Source organism: Saccopteryx leptura, chromosome X (assembly GCF_036850995.1).
Source record: "Saccopteryx leptura isolate mSacLep1 chromosome X, mSacLep1_pri_phased_curated, whole genome shotgun sequence".
Lineage (NCBI taxonomy): Eukaryota > Metazoa > Chordata > Mammalia > Chiroptera > Emballonuridae > Saccopteryx > Saccopteryx leptura.
The window spans coordinates 102,388,647-102,416,476 of record NC_089516.1 but is presented as its reverse complement, the minus strand read 5'-3'; the positions used below and the strand labels follow the sequence as shown (position 1 = coordinate 102,416,476).

General features: G+C 38.1%; 1 protein-coding gene across 1 annotated transcript in view; it reads right to left on the bottom strand.

Annotated features, from left to right (window-relative positions):
• Positions 1-27,830, bottom strand: part of ALG13 (ALG13 UDP-N-acetylglucosaminyltransferase subunit) — a 75,744-nt gene that overhangs the window by 24,550 nt on the left and 23,364 nt on the right. The window contains 20 exon segments of the mRNA XM_066357858.1: positions 2,990-3,045; positions 3,148-3,180; positions 5,290-5,407; positions 6,098-6,254; positions 6,456-6,569; positions 7,343-7,589; positions 8,267-8,394; positions 12,108-12,208; positions 12,527-12,591; positions 13,711-13,819; positions 14,779-14,854; positions 16,543-16,705; positions 16,896-16,977; positions 21,422-21,494; positions 22,844-22,890; positions 23,628-23,678; positions 25,570-25,653; positions 26,219-26,360; positions 26,362-26,495; positions 26,684-26,821. Of these exon segments, the coding sequence (XP_066213955.1) occupies positions 2,990-3,045; positions 3,148-3,180; positions 5,290-5,407; positions 6,098-6,254; positions 6,456-6,569; positions 7,343-7,589; positions 8,267-8,394; positions 12,108-12,208; positions 12,527-12,591; positions 13,711-13,819; positions 14,779-14,854; positions 16,543-16,705; positions 16,896-16,977; positions 21,422-21,494; positions 22,844-22,890; positions 23,628-23,678; positions 25,570-25,653; positions 26,219-26,360; positions 26,362-26,495; positions 26,684-26,821 (2,118 nt within the window).

Genomic DNA, 27,830 nt, shown 5'->3' with positions numbered 1-27,830 from the left:
TTAGACTATAGAAAGCTTACAGCAGGCGTCCCCAAACTGCGGCCCCCTGAGGCCATTTATCCGGCCCCTGCTGCACTTCCAAAAGGGGCACTCTTTCATTGGTGGTCAGTGAGAGGAAGACTGTATGTGGTAGCCCTCCAATGGTCTGAGGGACAGTGAACTGGCCCCCTGTGTAAAAAGTTTGGGGACCCCTGGCTTACAGAGTCTATGCACCTCTAGACCTAGAAGCGCCAGAAGATACTAACACAGTCAACTTAGCCTTTACATAGCATTCAGCTCTAGAAATTAGAAAGGAAATGTATTATAAGTTTTTAAAAAGGTAGAAACATCAGCTGCTAAAAAATCTAAGCATTTCGGAAGGGACATTGCTCCTCCCTCACTCACATAACTAACTTTGGCCCCTAAGATGGCTGGTTAGCCAGAGACGGGTAAGATTCCTGAAGGCAGAAACAACCTAAGACAGGCACAGTTGAAGAGGGGCCATCAGGAGGTTTAAGAACTAACAAAGGTGAGGCTCAAACCCTCACCCTGGAGAATGCAGGAGACTGCTCCCCTGAAATAGTGGCCATCATCCACTGTCCAGGGCACCAAAAGAAGGGGACTTGGTAGAAACTCAAGAAAAACCAAGGAGCTGATAATACTACCAATAAGGTAGCCCTAAAACCAGTGGGGTTTTTAGGAAATTTTAGTAACTTTACTAGAACCCAGGTTGCCAAAGGTTTTTTTGCACCCAATTAGAAAAAGATTTTGCCAGCAGGAAAAGCACAACTAAGAATAAGAAGAAATAATTAGAAAAGTCAGACTTAGAATCTATTACAGAAGGCATAATGTCCAAATGTTTAGTCTGTGCCCAAATAAATACTAAGCAAAGTAAAGAAATTATGAAGAGAAACAGGGAGAGAGGAACTTTCCTAGGTGAATATTTAGAAATAGATTTTACTAAAGTTAATTGACAGGGAGGTAGAAGCCTTTCCTACTAGAAATGAGACTGCAGCATCCAAGATCTCACAGCTAGTAGGAAGGGCACTCAATATTAATTGGAAATTACATTGTATCTACAGGCCCCAAAGTTCAGGGCAGGTAGAATGCATGAATTGAATCTTAAAGGAAACTTGAATCAAATTTGTTTTTGAAGCCTGTGAAAAGTGGCCCAAGTTACTCCCCTTAGCCCTCCTTAGGGCGAGGTGCAACCCCTACAGGGAAGAATTCACTCCTTTTGAGATAATGTTTAGGAGGCCCCCCTCCCTTTCTACTGAAACTTGGAGAAGAAATAAAAGATGTGTTAAGTAACCACTCCTTCCTTACGTACTTCCGGGGTCTACAGATTACTGAGTAGGCTGTCCAAAAGACTGTCCATGAGGCGCCTCCAGCACTGCCAGGAGATCTGGTACATCCCTTCCAGCCTGTAGACTCAGTCTGGGTAAAAAAGTACACCACCCAAGAACTGACTTCCACGTGGATGGATCCATCACAGCTGGAGCCTGCAGTCCCAGCAGAGACAGCCTCGTAGACAGCAGAGACTGACCCCACCAACCCTTGTAAATTGACCCTGAGGACAGAATGCCCTGCTCTAGCCACAAACTGGAAGCTGGCTGGTCTACACACGGCTAATGCCTGAAGAAACTCAGTAAGGACCTCTTTTTAATTAGACTTTGGGGACGGAGGGAAACTGAGGTCATAGGAAAGCCAGAACAAGTTTTCTTAAGTGTTAACACATATATTGCTATGAGTCATGCAGAAGGGAGACATAAGTCCCTTTGCTAGAAGGGAAGCTACAAGGTAATGAAAAATATATATGCTTATACTTAAATACTAGCTACTTAGAGGGAAGACACCTCCAAAAGGAAGTATACTTTAAGAAAAATTACGTATTGCCAGCTTGGTTGTCACTAAAGGCTAAGACTTTTAAAGTTAAGAGTTCTAACTAGAAAGTACAGGTTTGATAATAAAAGGTATAAGGTATAGAAATACTTTTGAATGAAAAAGGAAGTAAGTTGTTATGAAAGCTAGTTATTTCTAAATAGATAAGAAAGTTCATGAAAGTTGAGGGTTATGTAAGTTGCAGGAGGTTTGTACAGAGAAGAAAAAAAACCAGGTTTAAAGAACAGAATAAGCCTCTATTGTATATTCTAGTATATGTTATGCCGCAAGTTTATTTGTATAGAGGAAATAGTGTTGCAAAATAGAAAAGGTTTAGATCTACTATTTCTAAAGCAAGGAGGTCTCTGCCTAGCTTTAGGAGAGACTTGCTATTTCTATACTAATCACTCAGGAGTAATTAGAGAAAGTCTCAGCCAACTTAGAAAAAGATTCCAGGATAGAGAAGAAAAGTGCAAGGCAGAAATTAGCATGAGAATTTATTCTCTTCATCCCCTTGGCTCACTACGTTGCTTACTGCTCTTACTAGGCCGCTCATTTTATAGTAAGGGTCACCATTACTCTGTGTATTATTAACTGCCTCATGCAATATGTAAATAAAAAATTCAAGCCATAAAGCTTCTAGTATTAAGGGCACATTATCAGCCCATTCATACTGATGAGAAAACAATGATGTGATTCCCCGATAAAATCAGTAGGGAATGTGCTGGAGTGCCAGCCCATGCTCAGGACCCCTGACCCAATTTAGCTACAAGCCTCAGCAGGTCTAATCTTGCTAACAGAGGCAAGATGCATTCTTTGTGCATCAGCCTTGCAGATATTGCGGGAAGGAGATTTAGAACAGTGTGTTACTTTTGCAAAGATATTGTACAAACATGCTTAAACAGCTGTAACCTTATGGTTTTCGCCCTTAAATATTCCTCTCCCCCTGAGCTAATTGCTGTTCACTGCTTCCCCACGCAGCAGACAGACCACCAGCCAGTGAATAAAAGCTTTCCAACTTCCTAATCAGTTTGGGCTCTGGTTCCGTCCAGTGCAGGTTGCACCGCAACATGCCCTAGTACACAGTGGGAGCTGTAAGTGTTCGTTGCTGTTATTATTAAATACCTACCAAGTTTGCTGTAGATTCAGTTGTGCTATAAACACCTGAAGTTTCATAGTCCGGTTCTAGAGGAGAGTGCCAAAGTAAAGTAAAAAGTGAGCATTATTTTAGTTTGAAGTTTTATAAACAATGACGAAAGTCACAGATTCTATGTAGATCACACTGACCTGAAGGATAAATATATTCTTCATGACATCCCCCTAGAAAAAGACAGAAATATGTTTATGTAGAGTTGTGTGTTTTTTTTACCTCACACATCCAAATGACAAGCATCTGCTTTCTTCTCTCAAGTTTTACAGATACATATGCTCAAAACTAAAATGTATGCATCCTTGTAACAAGTGATTTGAACTTTCATACTAGTCAAAAGATGCTGAAGATGGAGTCTGGCTGTAAACAGTACAAATTTCTCCTCTGAAAATTCCCTCAGTTCTTAAAGTTCAGGCAGCGGTGAAAAATCCAGCTGCGTCCAATTTTCCAGTTACAGGCATTAGACTATGGTGATTACGTTTGCCAGCTCTGCAGTTAGGACTAGATTTGAATCCTGATGAACCACATCACTCTCTGTGACTCACTTTTTTCACTATAAAACAAGGTAACACTACGTAGGGGACCAAAAGGAGTACATCATGATGTTTGACATAAAGTAAATGGTAACTATAATCTGAGGATAACCTAGAGTTTGCTTAGGTAAACATTAAAGGGACATATCATGCCTTATCTGTTTTTCATTTGTCAGGTAAATAATACATTTAAAATCCATCTGTTCTCAGAGAATAGCTCAGTTAACTGAAGTACTCTGCTTTAAAGACTGCTATACCACTGAAATGTAGAGAAAGTCAATCTTAGGTTGGATTTTTTTCACCAAATAAAATCCACAGATCAAAACTGGATTTGATTCTTAAATACGTTAGTTATCAAACACATGTGTTAACCCCTCCAGACAGCAGAATTTAAGGAAAGAACATAGATTTGGTTACTTTGAATATGCCAGTATAGTTGAGCAGTATATCTGAAGGGGCTCACCATACTAAAGAGAAAAGACAAGTGTCATGCTGAGCAAAAGAGCAAAGTGTACACATCATTAACCACATGCATGCACATGCACACACAGAATCTTGACAGATAATCCTTGTGCTAGCTTTTTCCCTAAAAATATCTATTTTCTTCTACATAAGTAGCAGAAATGAGAAAATCACAGGAAAATAAGAAACTTGACTGGTAAGTGGAAACACTCAGACTGCCTCATACCTCCTTAATACATCCAAGTCCTCCAGAATTATTTAAGTAGGCATAGATGATTTTATAGTAAAATGGTAAAATAAGCACATCTGGTGGGAAGAGGCGCTATAATAACTGTTGAGGGCACATACACAGGCTTTAGAGTCATGCAAACCCAAATTCCAAACTGGTATCAGCAAGTCACAAAGGACCACATATACATAATTCCATTTAAATGTCCAAACTAGGCAATCCATTAAGACAGAAAACAGACCGGCAGTTGCACAGGGCTGGAGGAGGGGAAAGGGAAATGAGTGGCAGCTTATGGGTACAGGACTTCTTTGGGGGTGAAAATGTTCTAAAACTGATTGTGGTGATGGTTATAAAACTCTGACTACTAAAAACCACTGAGTTGCACACTTTAAATATTAATAGATGAGCTGTACGGTACGTAAATTGAATATAAAGCTGTTATAAAAAAATTAAATCTCTGCCACTTACCAAGTATGATTTTGTCCATGTCATTTATCCTTTACACTTCAATTTCTCATATATAAGTTTAGGGTACCACATTCCTCAGAGGGATACAGTTTCAGTATTATATTAAATTATAAATATAATTACTTAGTACACAGGATTCAGTGAATAGTAATAGTTACAGATTAAGAAGACATCTTTAGGCAATGAAGTTATTTCATAGCAGTCATGTAAAATAATAGGCAGTCACATGAAAGCCTAAGGTAGTTATTAGAAATGGTGAGGACAACATAAACAGTACCTTCTTAACAAGAAACATGTTCCCATACTGAAATCTCACCAAATCAAAACTCACTAGAAACCTATGCAAAGAGTTGAAAATAAGTTATAACAATGTGGAGGGCTTATAGAGATAGAAGTCTTTCTGAGAAATGCCAAGACACCTTCAGAAACCTAGCAAGCTGAGACAAGAACTGGTAACACTTCAAAAAAAAGCTACCAGAACAGAATGAGACCCCTCAAACAAAAACTTAGTTCTGTTTCACAGCCTTGATATCCTAATGTCACAAGAATCATCTTTTTTAAAAGATGTACAGTTGTAACTGACTCACCATTGCCACTCTGACCATTACCCTCCTCTGAACTCAAAGTTTTGGCTGAGTTGTGCACTTGTCTTCCAACACAGTATGCTGCAGTGGGAGGAACCGCTGGAGGGGGCCTTCCGTGATTCTGTACCAAAGACACACACACAAACATGCAGTTCTCCCTCTACAGCCAGAAGTATATATTACCCATACTATATGGGCAAGATTATTTGTCTATCTCTACCTCCTTCCTTAAGGGAAAAAAAAAAAAGTTGCCTTCTTCTACCTTTAAAAGGGCTAAGATAAAGTCATGTTTTCCAGGAAGGATTTATTTGGTCATTTCTACAAAAAGCTAAAATTTACTGAATTAACTGAATTTTATTGGGGTGACACTGGCTAACATAATTCAAAGGTTTCAAGTGCCCAATTCGACAACACATCTCTGAACTGTGTATTGTGTTCACCCCCTCCCCAAATCAAGTCTTTGTCCACTATAATTTACCCCCTCTACCCTCCCCTCCGCCACACCGCAGAAATCCCACATTGTCGTCTGTCTCTATGAGGTATTTCTTGTCCTTTTTGTTTGCTCTATCTCTGTACCTCTGTCCCCCACGCTCCCCCCACCGACAGCTGGCAGCCTGCTTTCTACGTTTGAGTCTGTTTCCATTTTGCTTGTTCATTTTGTTCATTAGATTCCACAAATGGGTGAAATCATACAGTACTTGTATTTCTCTGAATTGTTTATTTCACTTAGTATGACGATCTCTAGGTCCATGCCTTTCCTTAAAAAAGGAGAAAAGTAAAAGCTTTCTGAGTACATTTTTTTTTAACTTACAGGTAAAGTTGGATAAGCAGTCTCATTCCCTTCTTCAATTTCATAAAAGGTAATGGTTTCTTCCAAGCCCCTGGGCATCTGTCCGTTTTCTGGTGCAAAGCTATATTGGCAGCCTTTGTTCATACAATGCATCTGTCTTTGACTACGTCTAAAGGAACTTAAGTAGTTCAGGGAATGAAAGGGTAAAATTATAAAATAGAGTAATAATGTGTTTCTAATTTCTAAATAACAGTTGAAACATCTCAGTTGAAAGATCTCAATGTTGACACTTAAAAAATCCAGTCCACACATTTGTTGCTCAGTAACAAAGCCAGAATTACCTATTTTCTCTTACTTTTGACACTTAAAATTCACTTACCGAGATCTATAGGAGAAATTATCATAGCTCTGACAGCATTTTTTCCCTGGGCCTGAGTAAAAGCCGAGATTAGGGTCTGACATGTTAGGCCTATTTACAAAGCGAGATGAGTCCCTAAGAATAAGAGGAAAGGAAAACACAATTCTGTATTCACTAGTGTTTGAGTAATCAGACTTTGTAGTTAAGTAGAATTAACACATCTTTCTAAAAATATCCACACACAAAGAGCTTTACTCTCCTTACTACTGGCATTTGGCCTGTCCATTATGAATGGACACAGTGCCACATATATGCCCCTCATATTCTGATGGCATTCTACCTTCTAGCACAGGAGTTGGGAACCTTTTTCGCTGAGAGAGCCATGAACGCCACATATTTTAAAATGTAATTCCGTGAGAGCCATACAACGACCTGTGTACGTTATGCATTATCCAGTAAAAATTTGGTGTTCTCCCGGATGACAGTTGTGATTGACTCCAGCCACCCACAACCATGAACATGAGCGGTAGGAAATGAATGGATTGTAATACATGAGAATGTTTTATAGTTTTAACATTATTTTTTTTTTATTAAAGATTTGTCTGTGAGCCAGGTGCAGCCATCAAAAGAGCCACATCTGGCTCACGAGCCATAGGTTCCCAACCCCAGTTCTAGCATCTCTTCAACTGCTCCATATCTCCCCCTACACTATGAGAAAATTAATCTTCCAAAACATTCATTTGACAAGAATTTAAGTATATATAAATTTAACCCTCTATGCTCTCTGTAGGTAGAAATTGTAAGAAATCTAAACTACCAAGATACTTCTAAATTCTACTATAATTCTGGCCAGAAATTATTTCCAACAGCTAAACAGAGATATACATTATCCTGGAATTAAGCCTTACCTGGGCATCCCATATCCCCAACCTTGTTTCTGAGAGAAATGTTGAGGATGGAAATGATCATTAGCCATAACACTGCCAGCTGCCTGTGAGGAGGGCCCTGGAAGGTCATGCCCATGATGCATGTTATTCTGAAGCTTATGTGGAGGGAGCGGCTCTCCCCTGCTGTAAGCCACAGACATGTAAATCTCTTTCCCTCTAACTCTCCTGAGCATCTTCTTCTGGTGCTTCATGTTCATCTCTGACATAACTTTCAGGTAAACAAAGAGGTGCCAGTAAGTTTCATCACCAAAGGAAAAGATCCAGTACCCCCCCACCACCACTTCCAAACATGCCTAAAACTCTCAAATGTTTTTCTTAGGGAAAAAGAAAAAAATACAGGGAAGAAATCTATTTTTAAAGGACATACTAGATCTTTCACTTGGAACGGCAAAACCAGCAAGGAATTTCTGTATCAATGGACATCTCAGCACTACCTTTAGGATAGGCAGCTTTGGTCATCAAAATGTACAGTTAATGCCTATTAATATCCCTGGTTGATTCCATGAGGTGTTTTCTTAGTTCTCTAAGAAATTGCTTCCCTTCAGGCTTTAGAATCTAAATCTACTCCAACTTAAGTTTACACAAAATACCTTAGAACAGTGGTTTGCCATCAGACAATTTTGCCCCTCCCCCAGCCCCCTTGAGCAATGTCTGGAGACATTTTTAGTTAACAAATTTGGGGGGGGGGAGATTACCGGCATCTAGTGGATAGAAGGCAGGGATACTGGTAAGCATCATTCGATGCACAGGACAGCTCCCCACAAAGTATCATCCATCCCAATGTCAGTAACGCCAAAGTTGAGAAATTACCAATACCTATGTATACCTTAAAAATTACAATGTAGGGTAAAACAGGGAAATAATAATAGCCTTCAGTATACAAACCCATTTCTGGGAAACAGCCCCCGGAAATTTTCTGGTAACCTCTTCCTTTCCGACTAGACCCAGGATTCCAAGAAGGAACAGGTGTCACTTGAGTAACCGGTTTTAAATTAGCCAGTGGAACAACATGCCTTAAAGTTAAAGATATCACCATAAAGCCATTGAAACAGACTTAATTCTCATTTGATACATGCACCACCCCTTCTGCTTCCAGTGTATTCTACATAAACCTATTGATACTAGTTTCCCTGTTGAGGTTTTCTTTTAAGTTTAAAAAACCTAAGAGTAGTGTATATAATTTCACAGATGTTCATAGTACAAATCACATTCCAGAGGAAAGACTGTGGTAGACTAGTTTACAAAAATGCTCGTTGCCTCTCCTTAGAGGACGATTATATTTTCCTGCCCCACTCACTTCAAACTCAGCTATGTAACCAAGCAGATGCTTTAAGGTGGCTTGTCAAGGTCTAATTTTTTCTCTGCCTATAATACAGCCTTGTTGGCTTGGGTCCCCTTTGCTGATCCATTATGAGCATACTAAATGAGCAAGAAGTGACTTTATTGCTTCAAGCTGCTGAGACTTTATTTTTTGGTTATCAGGGTAGTATAACTTAATTTAATGGTTCCTCAAAGTGGACCGACAGCATCAGTATCACCTGGGAACTTGTTATACATTCTAATTCTTGAGCCTCACCACAGACTTACTGAATCAAAAACTTTGGGGTCAGAGCTCATCAATCCACTTTAACATGCTCTCCAGGCAATTTGGGAGAACATTAAAAAAAGTTCAAGTGACAGGACCAACTGAGGTGCTGTGACACTGGCAGAGGCTCAGTTAGCAAGCCAGCTTTCCAATGAGTTTGAAGTTTTTTTTGGTTTTTTTTACAGAGACAGAGAGAGAGACAGAGAGAGGGACATACAGACAGGAACGGAGAGAGATGAGAAGCATCAATCATCAGTTTTTCCTTGCGACACCTTAGTTGTTCATTGATTACTTTCTCATATGTGCCTTGACCATGGGCCTTCAGCAGATGGAGTAACCCCTTGCTCAAGCCAGCGACCTTGGGTCCAAGCTGGTGAGCTTTGCTCAAACCAGATGAGCCCGCGCTCGAGCTGGCGACCTCAGGGGTCTTGAACCTGGGTCCTCTGCATCCCAGTCCGACACTCTACCCACTGTGCAACCACCTGGTCAGGCAAGTTTGAAGTTCTTAACAGAATTCTGTTGCGCTTAATATTTGTGGGCTTTTTTATAGCATTTTTTTTTATTTAGAAATTAAACTTAATAGGGTGACATTGATCAATAAGAGTACACAGGTTTCAGGTAAACATTTCTAGAGCATTTGAACTTTTGATTGTGTTGTGTGCCCATCACCCAAAGTCTAATCATTTTTCATCAACATGTATTTGTCCCTCTTTACCCCCCCATCCTTCTGGTAACCACTTCACTTTTATCTATGTCCCTGAGTCTCGGTTGTATATCCCACCTATGAGTGAAATCATATGGTTCTTAGCTTTTCCTGATTTACTTATTTCACTTAGTGTAATGTTCTCAATATCTGTACTTAATTTTTCTTTTTTTGTATTTTTCTGAAGTGAGAAGTGGGGAGAGAGTCAGACAGACTCCCACATGCACCCAACCGGGATCCACCAACCGGGATCCACCTGGCATGCCCACCAGGGAACGATGCTAGGCCCATCTGGGGCGTTGCTCCCTTGCAACCAGAGCCATTCTAGCACCTGAGGTGAGGCCATGGAGCCGTCCTCAGCACCTGGGCCAACTTTGCTCCAGTGGAGCCTTGGCTGTGGGAGGGGAAGAGAGAGACAGAGAGAAAGTAAAGGGGGAAGGGTGGAGAAGCAGATGGGTGCTTCTCCTGTGTGCCCTGACTGGGGATCAAACCCAGGACTTCCACACACCAGGCCGACACTATCGGTGAGCCAACTAGACAGGGCCTTGTACTTAATATTTGTAATAGTTGGCTAGTGCTTAAGATTTATTAACTTTTATACATATGAATACACGTTCTGAGAAATGTGTTAAGACAATTTCATCATTGTGTAAACATAATAGAGTGTACTTACACAAACCTAGATGGTATAGCCTAGTATACACCTAGCATATATGGTATACCTTATTGCTCCTAGGCTACAAAAGCCTATAGCATGTTATGTACTGAATACTGCAGGCAATTGTAACACAATGGTATTTGTATATCTGTAGAAGAAGTAGAGTAAAAATATGGTATAAAAAATAAAAAACAGTCCACCTGTATAGGACGCTTAGCATGAATGGACCTTGTAGACTGAAAGGTGCTCTGGGTGAGTCAGTGAATGAGCAGTGAGTGAATGTGAAGGGCTAAGACATTACTGTGCACTGCTGTAGACTATTTTTCCCACAATCCCTCCTCCTTGCTTCAACAGGGTCAAGAAATGAACATCAAAGCTGCCAGAACTCCATGAAATCTGTGGGCTTGATTAATTGGAAACATCGAGAAGAAACTGGCTGGGTGTAGATCACCATGACACTGACTTACAGGAGGGAGTGAGAGGTGGCCTGAGGATTAGTAGGAACAAGAAATCAAGGAGAGAAAAAGGATCACAGGGATTATCATGGCACTGTGGTTTTGGCTATTGCCTGTTGGAGCAGTGGTCAGATTAAGGAGCTTGATGGTATTCATAAAACAGAGGAGGTTGAATGTGGAGAGGGTGTAGACCTGGGGACTAAATACATAGTATGGCTTTGGAAATTTCTTTTTGGTTCCACTGACACTATATGACTCAATGGGTTCTCTCTGGCATTAAATTGATGAGAGTAATATAACTTATATTTGCTTTACATATAACAAGCTAAGCATATTTTTAAAGTGGAGACACAAGCTGGTCCCTCACTACCACAAAAAGCTTATATAAATACTAAAGTGACAGTGGCACTTGATATTTGTTAAGGTAGTTCCTATGGACCTAGGTCCCCATACAGGATCTTAGGTTCTCAACAAGGAATTTACACCAATAGACTCAGGACACTCAACTAGATCTGAGAGGGCTGTAGCGCCCTCTGAAAATATAGTGCTGTGGGGACAGGTTCCTCTGTGCTGAAACAGGTCCATGGCTCACTGATGGAGATATGATCTGTGCACTGAAAATTGAAGTGCTGTGAGAGGGAATGTATTGCCATGCTCCTGGCAGAGGAAGAGATATTCCTCCTGAACCACATAGCTTTCCATTTCTTATTAAAAAATTCAACCGCAGTCTGATCAAGCAGTGGCGCAGTAGATAGAGCATTGGACTGGGATGCTGAGGACCCAGGTTCGAAACCCCGAGGTTGCTGGCTTGCACACAGGCTCACCAGCTTGAGTGTGGGGTTGCCAGCTTGAGCGTGGTATTATAGACATGACCCCATGCTTGCTGGCTTGAGCCCAAGGGTCACTGGCTTGAGCAAGGGGTCACTTGCTCTGCTGTAGGCCCCTGGTCAAGGCACATATGAAAAAGCAATCAATGAACTAAGGTACCGCAACAAAGAACTGATGCTTCTCATTTCTTTCCCTTCCTGTCTGTCTGTCTGTCCCTCTCTCTGACTCTGTCTCTGTCAAAAAAGAAAAATCAACTCCATTATAATCTTATGGGACCACTTTCACAGACTGAGACATCATTATGCAGCACACGATTGTATTGAAATTTCAGACTTCAGCATACACTTTTACAATTTAAGATAACTCATCTTCTGCTAGTACTAGATATAACTTTGGTTCTCTCACTTGCATCCAATTAATTCTCAGTTTAATATTACCAAAAAAAAAGCATCAGGAGCCAAAGATTTTAGTAATTCAACACATTATTATATTCTTACTTTTCTGCCAATTCTTCTATGAAGACTGTTACTGAATTGTTCTCATTTGCAACTTCCTGAATATGAGCATTATAATATCTTCCATCTGATTCCAAGCGAACCTGAAAGAAGGGAAAAGACAGAATACATCTAGTCTCAAGTCTACTGGCAGATCTAGCTTCTGCCAAATACCACTTTTCCCCAAATGGAGTGAAGTCATCCACTTCTTAAAGCAGTTAATAATCAACACTGACAGTCTGATTTAATGGAGGCAGTAAGCGCTAAAAGAGCCTTACATCTAATCACAAAAGTTTATAATTTAAAATTTAACACAAACAAACAATTTTCTAGAATTTTATAAATTAGTTTCGTTGATGTCATACTAATGACTAAAACCACAATCTTGGAAAAACAAATTATTATTTAAAGAAGGAACTAACCTGACACTTGTCTCCCAAATAGTAATGTTTCCCAGCATACTCCAGGTAATCAGTTTTTTGAAGTTCTATTAAAAGAAAAAGAATCAAACTCAACTAAACAGTTCCCTTTCCTATTTTACAGTATTTAATTTTCTAATTTACTTTTACTCCAATGTCTCTGCAATACTATCACTATGAGCCAAAACGGGGGGTGGGGTCATAAAGGGCCTGCGCTCCTGAGGGGTTATTTCGGTGGTCAATTTAAGGAGACTTGCGAATATAGTTTTGTGCTACAACATACAAATAAGTAGAAATTAGGAGGTTGCAATCTTAGAGTTAAACAAACACCAATAAGGTAAAATTTGAAAGTAATACACCTCAATAAATAATTAAATAAATAAATAAATACACAGCTTCTTCAAACCAGGCTATTATTTTTAACAACTTATTGTGTTCCACTAGGTCTTAACCTCATTCTATATTGTTAACTATACCTAGATTCACGCAGTTCAAGGAGTTGAATACAAAACATTAAAGGATACCTCTACGGCACAACTTTAAGGCCTACTTTGACCAACTTAGTTAACTACTATCTAATAAATATATATTATCTAATAAAGGAGAGATGAACAATAACGTATTTCAAAGGTTGGCAAAGTACTCACCTCTGTCACAAAATTGTACTTATGAATAATGAAATTTGAATATAATTTTCATTTGAACTTCACATAATCGACCATTCTTTTCATTTTTTCTGCCATTTTAAAATTTAAAGACCATTCTTAACCCAGAGACCACGCAAAAATGGCAGGTTAGATTTGGTCCACAGGCCACAGTTTGCTGACACCCAACCTACTCATTCATTTATTATTGAGGGCAGTCATAATTGTTTAAATTTAAGATGAGCTTATTTCTACTTACTACAAGCTTCTGGTACTTGTAGTTATCTAAAGGCTGTCTATACACAGTCATTGCAAAGTTGAAATCCCAGAAAAGCATCAGATTCTAAAAGATCCCTCCCTACTTCCAAACCTATTTGTTTCCTCCTTTGGATTTAAATCACACATTGAATAAGGCAAAATGTAAGTACATGGCTGTTTTTCCTTATTTTACATTGTAAATGTAATGTCTTATTTGAAACCATTTGAAAAACTATTTTCCTTGATCCGTCAGGATTCAAAAGTATCCTGTTCTTATTCCATTACCTTTTCTGCTGTCCAACCAAACATCAAATTCTACATTACGATAGATTTCTGGATCCAGAGATTTGAGCACCTTATAGGGGAAGAGCATCTTGGATGGATTTTCTGGAGACTAAAACAAAAATAATCATGCTACAAACTCACCATCTTTAGCTTAAGTCTTCCTTCTACAAAGAAGGAAGAATTAAGGTTCTTTCCTTAAAAAAAGAAATAAATTCCATAATAAATTTTACTATGTGTTTTAAAAATGAGGAGACTAAAGAAGCAATATGAAAATAATCTAAATGGTTTTAGATGGCAGAAGGGAAATATTGTCTCAAGCAGCCAACAACTCAGGATGCATCATATATAGATCAATGCAACAGACAAGGATTAAAGATTCAGTCAGAGCTATTTAACAAGTCTCCTCTTGATAGGCAGGCAGATTCAAGTGTTTATGTACCCTAAAATCACCTGGGGAAATCTGAAAAGTTTATTTCGTTTTGATCAAAATCTGTTATAATTTCCAAAGGTTACCTGTTTCTTCTGCTTTCCCAGAATTTCAGCATATTCAATACTATTTCCAAATTGCCAGCAACTTGGGGCACACAGAGATTACTGTAACAGTATCTGCCCTATGTTAGCTGGCCTCAAACTTAACGTCTGCTTAATTTTAACCCTATCCAGATGATAAAATTTTCCTGGTTCTCCAACCATAACTATTACCTATCTTCTTTGAGTATATCAGAATAAATCTTATATTCTTTAATGACAAAAAGAAATCTAAGCATAAGACTGATTACAAACTAAGTATCTACCAGGTTTGTAATATTACTTTAACTTGAAAACAAGAGCCTCTGAAATTTCTCAAGTGTTCAGTTTGCTTTGGAAAAAACCCACAATTCCGTAAGAATAAAAATTCAGGATACATGAAGCACATATTTTACATTTTCAGATTAATATGTCCACAAAGGAAAACATCAACTCCTCCCCCACCCCATATTACTAGAATGGACCATGTGACCTTAACTGGTTTAACTTATAATGCTGCAAACCAAGATTATGAAGTCTTTGCCCTAAAAAATCTCAAACCTTTGCTTCTTCAATTCCTTCATTGTCCTCCTGTACTATATTTTCAGCATTGCAGGAAGCATCGCACTCTTCAGTTCTAATTGAAAAGATTTAAACAAAGAGATTTATATAAATGTAGTCCGTAAGAAAATCTTAAATCTAAGGACTATTCTACCACCTAGTGGTACTAAAGTAGCTGTTCTAAAAATAAGGCAAATACTTTTCCATTCACCATTTACATTTATGCTTCCTTTGTATAAGTATATGCTACAATATACTTTCTGAGTACCTCCTATATTTCATCACACTTGTGAGGACACATTCTTAAGGTGGTCCAATGACCTCCACCCTCTTGGTGTTCACACCCTCGTGTGATTCCCCTCTCCCTAAGTTTGCTTCTAACCAATAAATAGGCTGTAGAAATCATTACAGTTACATAAGAATGCAGTGCTTGTCTTGCTAGTCTCCCTCTCTTGCTTACTGTAAGGAAGCAAGCAGCCACAGTCACCAACCCCATGTGGCAAGAAGCTGAGTTACCTCTGGCTGACAGAAAAAAAAAAATCTTTCAGTCCTACTGCAATGAACCAAACGCTACCAAGAACCATGTGAGTGGGGAGGTGGATCCTTCCCCAGTTAAAGATTCAGACAAGAGCTCAATCCTGACCAACACCACCATTGCAGTATTTTGAGATACTAAACAAAAGATCCAGCTAAACTGTGCCCAGAGTCCTAACCCATATAAATTGTGAGTTTTGTGTTGTTTTAAGCTGACAAGTTTGTGGTTATACTGTTATGTAGCAATAGGTAATTAATACACCCTGCCTTCCTAATACTGTAGTTTTTGTAAGCCTGAGTCCTTAAAAGAAAATCAGTAAAGAATGAAGCAACTTTTACCTTTGTATACAGTTGCTGCCCTCTGCATTCACACATAAAACCCTCTTCTACTATCAAAAATAAAAAATTCAAAGCATTAAATATCCAAGAAACAGAACTGCAAGGCAAAAGGATAAGATGAGACCTGGACTAGCACCAAGCCTATCTGAATTTCCAGACAGAACTAGGAATCAAGAAGAAATATTATCTCAAACACAAAGTCCTTGACTGAAGCTGTTCAAAAACAGTTGCTTCCTCAGAGGCCACCATCTGTATTCCTAGTGAGTACAGAAAGGAGACACGTCCCTTAACTTGAGAGACATTTCTTTCCTCTAGCCGGATGTGTGTGTTAAGTCACCACTCTGAACCTTAATTACCATCTGTAAAATTATGGTGCTGGTTTAGAATCAGTTTTTATTTTTCCAAAGTGTGGTCCACAGCCTATCCACATCAGCACACTTGAGTATATTTGGTTAAAGAGCAGATTCCTGACCTTATTCTGACCTGAGACTTTGGGAAGGTAGGCCCAAAAACACGGCTTTCTAACAAGCACCCTAAGTACTTCATATACAACTAAAGATTGAAAACTATGGGAGCAGACAGTTCTAAAGTTCCTTGTAGTGATAAAAAAAAATTGATCGACTTGGACCAAACCCCCAAAGCTGAGTATCTCACAATACTACACATCTTTTTGGTAAAACTTCTCTTGCTCAATAAAAAAAAAAAAAAAAAAAAAGTATATCCCTACATATACATACATGAGTGTGAGAATGTGTTAGTGTGAATGTGTGAGTAGGAAAGTATGAGTGTGTAAGTCATAAAATAAAAGCTTGCCAGGTTTCTTCCATTTTTAAATAATGACACGCAGAAAGATACTGATCTTGCAGCTGATGTCCCCTTTCCCTTTATTACCTATCCTCAGTTGAATTCTTATAGGCAACATCGGCATCCTCACTGCCAGTGACAGCATTGTTTCTGTTCTTCTTGCAACCACTTCGAAACAGTTCAACTGCAGTCTTCAACGCTTCTTCATCCACAAAAAACACATCTTTATAGAGAATTTCATACAATACAGCTAAAGAAATAAATGGTCAAAACTTCAATTGTTGGAATAACATTTTTTATAACAATGTGAAAATATCCATAACCCAGTATACAAATCCAATAGGTACCCACAAGGTTTTAAAAGAACTATTTATTGCAGTTCCCTCAATTTAAAGACTGACAACAAATCACACTCAAACATTTCTAAAATTTTCACATACCTTGACAGATAGCTGCACTTGACTGAAATTGTTTTGAGTACACTGAATCATAATGACCATTACTTGAAGAGCAGAGAATAATCTGAAGGAAAGAAAAACACACACAACAATTAAGTGAATGTCACACATCTCACAACTGTAAAATATTTTTAAGTTGTGAATCACAAATTGGTGAACTAAATGGATTTTTTTTGTTTTAAAGTGATTTTTAGATTCCATATACAAGTGACACACAGTATTTATCTTTCTCCATCTGACTTATTTCACTTGGCATAATGTATGAATTTTATTCCAATAAAGCTGGGAAAAAGTGATTTTTAAAATCTAAATATAGACAAATGCAGTTATAACTCAAAGAAGTTTTCCTGACAGTAACTTTTAAATACCAAGATTAAAATCACTACTAAGGCTATATACTGTGGGCCTCAATCACATTCTGGTTAATATACCAAACAAATATTAATTTACAAATTTGAAAAGATAGTACTTTTATAAACTGAATGAGTAAATACAATGGAAAGCCTAACACAATTCAAAAGACCCAGCTTAACTCTAAAAATGGCTGGACAAATTAGGTCAAATACCCAGAAACCCTAAACACAGGATACGGGAGAGGGGACTTCAATGTATTCAAAACATTATCCACTAAACTGAACAGCAATATTTAAATATAATATATAGGAACAATATTACCAAAGAAATATCCTTGATGAATTAAGGGATGAGAGGACTACAAAATGAGTTAATTTCTTAGCTGATTCCTTTGATTGCTAGTTTTTTCAAACAATTCAGAGGCCATGCTTACTAACCAAATTATTTCATTAAAATGCTCCCTTGCACCATGCAATGAAATTTGTTTAAAGAACTGTTCCAAATCTTTTTCAACTTTTGTTCAAAAACCTCTGTCTTGCCCGACCGGTGGTGGCGCACCAGATAAAGCGTAGCCCCAGAAAGCTGGGGTCACTGGTTCCAAGCCCCGAGGTTGCTGCCTCTGCGCACTGGCTCAACAGCGCAAGGTCACTGACTTGAGCGGGGGGAATCGTCCACATGTTCCCAAAGCTTGCCGGCTAGAGCCCAAAAGTCACTGCGTGTAAAGCCCAAGGTCATTGGCTTGAACAAGGAAATACTAGCTTGGCCCTGGTCAAGGCACGTATGAGAAGCAATCAATGCACAACAAAAATGAAAGCAACTACAGGTTGATGCTTCTCACCCTCTCCCTCCTTCCTGTTATGCTGCCTCTCTCTTAAAATGAAAAACATATCACACACAAAAAAATTAAAAAGCAAAACAAAAAACTCTAGTCTTGTGTAAGGGATGTAATCCCTAGTGATTAAGTCTATTTCATTTGAAGTCATCTCTGGTATCAGCAACATGAGGTACCAAAGACGATTCTCTGTCATCTATGGGAGGATGTTGCCATAAACCTTCCTTGGCAGATTATCATCCTAAACACTCTTTTCTCTACCTTCTTACACTACCCTGGGCTAACTTCTGCCAATAGTCAGGTTCTCTGATACCAGGTCTATCACTCTGATAACAGGCTTGTTATTCTTCTGTAGCCTTTTTTTTTGAAATCATAGCTCCAACTCCACCAGCATAATCCATTTCAAAGCACTGACGGCAAATGTCAAGCTAAGGTTTAATCACAGTAAAGTGTAAGCCAGGAAGTTTCACCTACCCCAAGGGACATTTGCATTTAAGTTTATTAATTCCCCAAGAACAGTGAGCAGATTTTAAACAAAGAAGCCCTTTGTACTTTGGACTAGAAGAATTGGGAACTTCCACTAAGAAAGGTTAATAACCGGAGGCAGTTGTTAAGGAGTAGTTAAAAGAACACAGCTAACCAGAACTGATGAATAAAAAAGCAGAAAAGAAAATAAAGATGACCATACAAATTCTCTATTCAAGTGGCAAGTAATTCCGTTTTGACTGGAAGAGGCAAAACTAGGCATGATAGCTTTTATGTTCCTGGTGGTATTTTGCAACATAAAATAATTCTCTCATAAGTTGTGGGTGGTGTTTGCTGGGAATGCCAGATGCAATGGCAGTAAATTAGTAAAAAAATGAGGTAGGTCTATATTACTGATGAGGATATCTAAAAAGAACAAGTAACAGAATGTTAAATATGAATGAGCCTATCTACATGAAAAGAAAATGCAAAATAAGGTTTCAAAGGAAACCCATCAAAACTTAATAGTTGTTACTATGAAGCATATGAGACTGAAGAACATGAAAGGAGACTTTTTACTCTACTTTTTCAAATTTAGGTGTTACTTTGTTTTTAATGCAAGTATGCATTTCTATTCTTTCTAGATAGAACAAATGGGCTGAGTAAAGGTGGCTAGCTTCCAGTAACATTCACTCTGACACTGATAAATGTAAAATGCAGAGTTAAAAGTCAATATAGAACAGGGGTCCCCAAACTTTTTACACAGGGGGCCAGTTCACGGTCCCTCAGACCGTTGGGAGGGCCAGACTATAAAAAAATCTATAAACAAATCCCTATGCACACTGCACATATCTTATTTTAAAGTAAAAAAAAATGGGAATACAATATTTAAAATAAAGAACAAGTAAATTTAAATCAACAAACTGACCAGTATTTCAATGGGAACTATGGGCCTGCTTTTGGCTAATGAGATGGTCAATGCGCTCCTCTCACTGACCACCAATGAAAGAGTTGTCCCTTCTGGAAGTGCGGCAGGGGCCAGATAAATGGCCTCAGGCGGCCGCATGCGGTCCGCAGGCCGTAGATTGGGGACCCCTGACATAGAAGGTGAAAGGTACCAAGCTAACTATTAGGCATTTATTTCTTTGAAAATTGGTTCCCAAATATATTCTATGAAAGGCTCATTAATAATGTTCACTGCTTTTAATAAATTTATTTCTGAAAACAATACTAATTTTATGATCTGAACTGAGACATAGTTTTAGGCAAAGCAAGGTGTCACATCGTCCTGCCACCTGGCTTTTCCATACTAAAATTTCAATATGAACAAACATACTCACTTTATACATTTCCAAATCAGACCATATATACACTAACCTGCGCATGCAAATAACCAATTGCTGATAAGTATTAGCTCTGTGTATATGTATGGGTAATTATATATGATATTCTTATGATTACACACACTCAAAAGGTCTTAGCTCAATGCCTGAGATATACAAGACTCATTTTAAAATGAAGCTGTATAATTTGTAGGAAGTAGAAAATGGGTATATGAAGGTTCACTATAGTCTTTTACCTTTTGTCTTTGTGACTATTTTAACAACAAAATGTTGGGGTGAAAGACTGAGCTGCAGGATTAAAAGGAATCCTGGGTTTGACCAGGTGGTGGCACAGTGGATACAGGTCGGACCAGAACGCAGAGGACCCAGCTTAGAAATCCCAAGGTCATCAGCTTGAGTGTAGGCTCATCTGGTTTGAGCAAGGCTCACCAGCTTGAGCTCAAGGTCACTGGCTTGAGCAAGGGGGTCACTCCATCTGCTGTAGCCCCCTGGTCAAGGCACATATGGGAAAGCAATCAATGAACAACTAAAATGCTGCAACAAAGAACTGATGCTTCTCATCTCTCTCCTTTCCTGGCTGTCTATCCCTACCTGTCCCTCTCTCTTTGTTACACACAAAAAAAGGAAGAAAAATTGCAAGATAAAGAACAATTTGTCCACCTGCAGACAGTGCTCAACCTCCTACTATTTGTACCTTACTTAGGTTGTAGTGGCACACTGACTCTGCCCTCAGGAAACTCTTATCTTTTTTTAAGACTTTATTCATTTTAGAGAGAGAGAGAATAAAGAGAAGAGAGAGCAGAGGAGAGAGAAGAAAAAAAGAGAAAAGTGAGAGAAAGAAGAGAAAGAGAGAGAGAGAGAGAGAAGGGGGAGGAGCAGGAAGCATCAACTTCCTTATGTGCCTTGATCAGGCAAGCCTGGGGTTTAGAAACCAGAGACCTGAACACTGCTTTATCACTGGGACACCACAGGTCAGACTAGAAACTGTCAGACTAAGGAAGAAACAGACATGAAAACAAATACAATGTGATAAACACTATAATTAGTTGGTTGATACTAAGGAAGGAAATAACTCCAGGAGGACTGTGAAAGTTTCAAAGGAACTGACACATTTGATATACAAAGGCAAGATAAAAGTATGAAAGCCCGACTATCTGGAAACATGGTAAAGGTAATGTTGTTGAAAAAGGAAGCTGAAAAGAAGGGCTGGGACCTTTTAGGGCACTGAATTCCAAGCTTCATAGTTTGAACTGTATCTTCTAATCAGTGAGGAGCCAATTAGGGTTTTCAGTTAGAATAACAAGATCAGGTCTGTTCAGAAGGGTACATAACAACACTGATGATGAGTGACTGGAGAGGAAAAGCCTGGCGGGAGAAAAGCGTGGCATTTAGAATGGGCTTATTTTTTCATTAACTAGGCAAAAAAAAAAAGGTGATTTCTTAATATACTGGTAAGCCCACAACAACACTCAATTTTTCTTTTTAATTTAGTAAACACTGCCTCGTCTTCTTACCTTGTCTTCATAGCCATTATCTGTGACATGTGTTGGAGGCTTTCCGGGATTGCGATAAAGAACGAAATCTCGACTATGTGGGTAGAATACAAAGGTGGGTGAGAAGAGATAATTTAGCACATACAAGAGACTGTTATAAGAAGAAGTATTTGTGATTTTAAACTGCTGACTTTATTCATGTAAAACAATCAAAATATTTAAGAGGCTAAACAATGTTAGTTAATTCAAGGTAGATAAGCTAGCTAATGGCCTGTACAGTCCTATGGATTTTTAAAATGCGTCTTAATTTATGGGAAGAGGGAGTAAAGAAGACAGACTATCAATTCTATGTATGTTTGTGAATTTTAGGGGTTCCCATTTATTTCAAGGGGGATCAGCAAATTTTTCTGGATAAAAGACCAGATAATAAAAATTTCAGCTTTTCCAGCCTTTTATGTAACCTTCACTTTGTAGCATGAAAGCAACCACAGACAATGCTAAACAAATGCACATAGCTGTGTTCCAATAAAACTTTATTGACTATACACTGAAATTTAAATTTCATATAACTTTCTAATGCCATGAAACATTCCTCTTTTGAGTTAATCATTCAAAAACTTTCAAAAAGCATTTTCAGCTCATGGGCCATACAAAGACAGACAGCAGGCCAGTTTAAGAGCCGGCCCCTGAGTTAAAAGCAACATGCCCAAACACTGTGCTATACTACCTCTTGCTGTATTTTAGTGAGAAAAGAGCAGACTGAAAAACATAACTTCAACAAGTCCCTGTAACAAGACAGTTCTAAATCCACTAAGGTATATGCCATCTCACCATCCTCAGAATTGTGAAGGAGTCTTATTCAGATCAAACTTCTCAAATGAACAAGATTCCCACTAGCCTCTAACTTGTATTACACAGCTTTTTCAAAACCCCACAGCTTTCAGAAATGCCACTTTTGCAGTTTCAAAGACCATAACAAAGCTTTCAAAGAACTAGAGCAGTGTTTCTCAAAATGTCCATTATTGCCTCCCTAAAGAGACATTTTAGAATTTTAATATCCCTATGAAAATTTAATACCAGTTACCCTGTAAACCACTGCAATATCTAATTTTATTTTTTGTCCTCAAGAACCAATTTCTACCTCTTGGAAGCCATATGGTCCCATTTAGGATGCATGCAAAAGAGGCACAAAGTTAAAATTCTATGGTAAATTTTCTAATTTTCCACAGGAATATTACCAGTAGTTGTTAAAGTTCTTTATTCTTCTATCCAAACAGACACAAATGCTAGAGTCTCCACCTAAAAATTACACTAACTGACTTTGCTCAAAACCTCTTCATTCAACAAAGCAATACATTACATCTCAAATTTCCCAATCCTGAAGGGAATTTAATAGAAACTGCACATGCATACACACTCTTTTTAAAAAGAGATTCAACTTACTTATAAATTAGAGAAAGAGCTCTTATTTCCAGCTGGCCAGCACCTTCCTAAACATAAACAGTTTTTAAAACCTTTGTATAGTTAGAAAGTACAGGTTTTTCCAAGTTCATCATTTTTTTTTCCAGATGAAGAATTTGTGAACACAATATAACTTGCTTTGAGACTTGGGATACTGTGTTACTCATTAACATAAACTTATTCCGAAAAACAACAAAAGGACCCAAAGACTTTAACCATTAAGTAACAAAGACAGTTAACAGGCACATAAAAATAGGGAAAATTAAACAGCATAATAAAAATATAGAATTAGTGTAAGAACATAAAGTTAGCAGGGTATGTGGTACACGTATTTTAAGGCCAGAACTATGGAAATAACTTAATCACATAAATTTTTAAATTAAACATGTGCTTATGGATCTTACCTTTATTTAAGAAAACTATAAACCAGAACATTTAATAAAAAGTAATAATGACTTCAAGTAAAATTCATAACTATCGCCATCCCCCATTAAAATGAAAGGCTTAGACTTGTGCTGTTCCCAAGTAGCATGTACTTTTTCACTGATCTATGGATGATAAAATTGTTAAACACACAATTCTGTTATACAACATAAAAAAAGAGGTCAACAACTGCCAGCCTCTAAACTTTTGCAAGAACTTTTTGATTCAACACAGCTGGTTATTAAGAAAATAGATTGGCTTTAGCTAAAGTAACAGCTGAATGATTATTCAGGTTAATATTCCAAATAATCTGAAAAGATTCAACCCCCATATTGGATCTTACCTTGGGATCTCCCAACCGTTCCAGGTATTTCTCAAAAGATCCCTCCACATACTTTAAAAATAAAACAAACTTGACTTAACCAAATACATCATAACATTACTTAAATTTGATTATATTCTGCATTATTATCCTCTGATGGGTTTTTGTTTAGCTCAATAATTACAGTATTAAATTACCACTTTGCACAGCACCTCAAGAAGATTTGCACACACACAAAGCTATGGGCGGAGAGAAAGCTGGACTAAAGAAGTGTATTAGGATTGGGCCTGGCTTATCCCCATGCCAGTGCATTTCCTCAAGTGCTATGCTTATGAATTTCTTTTGAAATGCCAACTTAACTCGACAATTTTCGTAAGTCAAGCAAGCTCAGTAATTATAAGCCCAATATTTTAAATTTTATGAGACATGCATTTACAAAATTAAACTGAGGAACTTTAAAGGGAATTTCATTAACTTCAAAAAAGCCCAGGGCACGAGGAAACTTTTGGGGGCGATGAAAATGTTCCACACCTTCACTGCAGTGGTAGCTCAGAACAGCATCTGATTACCACAACCAGAACTGCTGAACTCAAAACAGTGAATTATATGTAAAATATACCTCAACAGAAAGTAGATTAAACTCAGGAAATATAAATCTAACTCCATGCATATGTATTTAGAATTAAATACTAGAATTTAAAAAAAATTATTCTCAATCCCTCCTTTTAAACTGCTTTATTGAGGTATAATTGACATACAATAAACTGCATGCATTTGGATGGCACAATCTAATAAGTTTTGAAATGTATGCACCCATTAAACCATTCTAACTAGGAAGTGAATATATCCATCATCCCCATAAGTTTCCTTTTGCGCCTAACTCCACTGATCCCCCAAGCCACCACGGGCCTGCTGTAGTCCCTAGAGACTAGTTTGCATTTTCTAGAATTTTATGTAAAGGGACTCATATAGTATGTACTTTTGGGGGGAGTTTGGTTTCTTTCACACAGCAAAATTATTCTGCGATTCATTCATCCATGTAGTATTAAAATTTTACATACGTTATCTTTGTTACTCAAAATGAGGTCCACAAACAACTGCAAGCATCACTTGGGAGTTTGTTAACACTGCAGAAATCTTGGGCCCCAGTTCAGAGCTACTAAATCAAAATCTGTATTTTAACAAGAACTCCAGGTGATCTGTATGCACAAAAATACTTGAGACGCACTGCTTTACAACATGGGTCTTGTATTTGAAGTAACTCATGAATAATCCTTTCCCCAGGTGTGGTACAGATTGAAATTAACTTTGAGGGAAAAAGCTTTAAAAAAGTCAATAACCCTTCACATAAGTTTTAAAATTCACTGAAACCTGTTGAGGAAATTAAGAGTAAACCTCAAACTACAGGCAACTATCTATAATATATAGACAGAAGAAAACAAATAGTACTGGAAGGGCTAGGGGCATAATAAAAATCAAACAGACACATGAAAGGGCACCCTTCATCTCAGACCTTGATAAAACCTTGGTTTGTTAATAAGAATTCAAATACATCAATGTATAGAAATATTTCTTCTAAAAGTTGTTTAAAGTCAATCATTAGTGGCAGAGCTCCAATTACCAGTTTGTCTCATAAAAATATGCATGTTTTGGACTAATCTGTTTCTTTACAATGAAGTTTTTAAGGAAAACAGTGCCATAGATAATAAAGAACATAAGTGTGTGGCGGAAGAAAGTTGTGGGAAGAATACAGATTTTTTTCCCTTAATTTTGAGACTACAGACAATTTATTTCTGGAAGGAGGCCCAGAAGTGTGCTACCCTAGGGGGAAGAAAGCTAGCAGAAAATTAAATATTTGCTACTGAGCTTACATGATATGTTTCAAATGCAGGTGCTCAAAATTCATTTCCCATCCGCTACATACGCTAATGACAGCTCGCCCTTCGGTATGTATTCTACTTACAGACTCAAAAGTTTGGTGATTTTCTCTCATATATGAGACACAAGCCTTCCTGATTTCCAGATGATGGACCTGGCTGAAGAACAACTAAAAAGAGAAAAAACAGCTGTCAGCAGTCATTTGAAATAGAATCTTCTAAATTAACACTAAGAACTGGACACTTAAAAGTCCCCCTTATTCAGAACATATGTAGGAAACTGGGATATTAAGTCCTGATACTACTAAAATCTGTTTGTGTCACCTTTAGTGAGATCAGGGAGATGGTCCTGTTAATCTCCCCCTTATCTACTCTTTATGTGCACAGCATGTATATTTTTCCTTAGGCATGAAACTTAAAGGAAGCATGGGCTGCTTATAAAGGATCAAAACAAATTTCAAATTCTTCTTTAATCCCATTATCTTATCCCTCTTACATTCCAAAGTCATATTTGGAAAAAAGAAAAGATAACAAAGGCACAGCAATATATTTGGACTCATCGGCAAAGGTATGCACCAAGCTAATAAACAGCAGACAGATTGGGACGTTTTTACTAGGAATGAAAGAGAATTTTGTTTTCTTTTGGTGGGATACAGGTCTTCTAACTACAGTACCATGCCACATCACAAACTCCAAAATATCAGTACAGGGGAGATGTATTTGCTTTCTTTTTACCTGTTCTGAAATAGCCCGAAAAAGGCAAGAGGCATCCTTGGCAGTCAGCTTTCGAAACAGCCCTATGCTGCTTAAATATTCATCCATTGTCGCCTCACTCAGAGACTTCTGGCGGCAGAACTTTCTCCATCCTTTATGCATTGTGCACGGAGGGTGGAGGTGGGGAGGTGGAGAAAGGAACACAAGTAGAGCTGGAAGGAAGAAGCAGGGTGCGGGTAGGAATGGGTATTAGTGACAAGGACTTGCTTATGCAGGTATCTGAAAAGCAGCCCAAAGTCTAGGCATGAGGAGGTAGCTGGAGTCAGCACTGCAAAATCTCGGCACTTCTCAGGAGCAGAAGCAAAGAGCTGGGTTTCTCAGGACAAGCTGAGATCCTGTGAAAAGAAGAGGAAGAAGCAATGCTCCTAGGAATCGAGAACTCGACTTGAGGAAGACTCGTGAGGGAGAAGGTCCTTGCAGAGCTACCTTGTCGGGGAAGAGTGAAATGAACCCAATCCGCCCAAGGTTGAGAGAAGTATGCACAAGCAGCTGAGCTTCGGAGCCAAAGGGAATCTGAGTTAGCAGCTTAACTCGGGGCAACTGCTGCACGAGGCTACGAAGGGACTGCAACAACGCCCAGGTGCCTATGATGCAGTCGGGCTCATGTTACATTGTTGTAAGACCTCTGCCCAAATTTCCTACAGTCTCTGCCCAGGTTCCCTGCTCCTTTCATAGTTTCATGGAGATGAGAAAAAAAAATTATTACGTTTTTGTATTAAAAATATCTTAGAAAACAAAGAAGGGTGGCACCCTTGATATACAGGCACAGATTCACAGTTCAAGCCAAGTAAAGCACCAAAGCAGTTATCTGGATATTTCAGGTACAGGGTTTAAGTAATATTCTCAGTCAGTTCTCCTAGATGATAACCATCTATCTAAAAGCACAGAAATTAAATACATTAACTATGCTAGTGAAACAGTTCTTGACTAATGTCTCCAAACTATTATATAACATTAACAAAAAGAGAATATGCAAAACATGTTTCTTAAAAAAAAATGAAAAAATTAAATTGAAGCAGCATGAAAGAAATAACTTAGACACAAACTTTCTAATAGACTACATTTCAACTCCTGTGGCACAGCACTAGAGGTGATGGACATGAGAAGCATGTTTCAATATGGTATTAAGGCACTTTTCCAGAAAAAGTACTCTGGATTCTGAGAAAACCGAAGTAAAATACGACTGTGCTTTGTTTGTAAGGTTCAAAGACAAGACTTGACTACTTGTATTAAGTCCATGGTCAAGTGTCTTGTTTTTATTTAAATGCCAAAATCCAATTCCTTTCTTACTTTTGGTAAATATTTTTTTAAAATAGATCAAAATTTGGCTTTGGAGACCTTGCAAAATTCAGCTGCTTTGAAAATTGTTTTTCTTCTATCTGTGGAACCAGCAGTAATCATGACTGTACCCTATAGGAAAAACATCAATAATCAATTTTATAATTAAGGAATGAAATAAAAACATGCTATAAAAAGATTTAAAATCTTGACTTCCTTTTTAATAACATGCCAATTTGAAATAGCCTTAACTAATTTTTCTAAAGAAAACAGAACACTGGAAATTATTTATTTT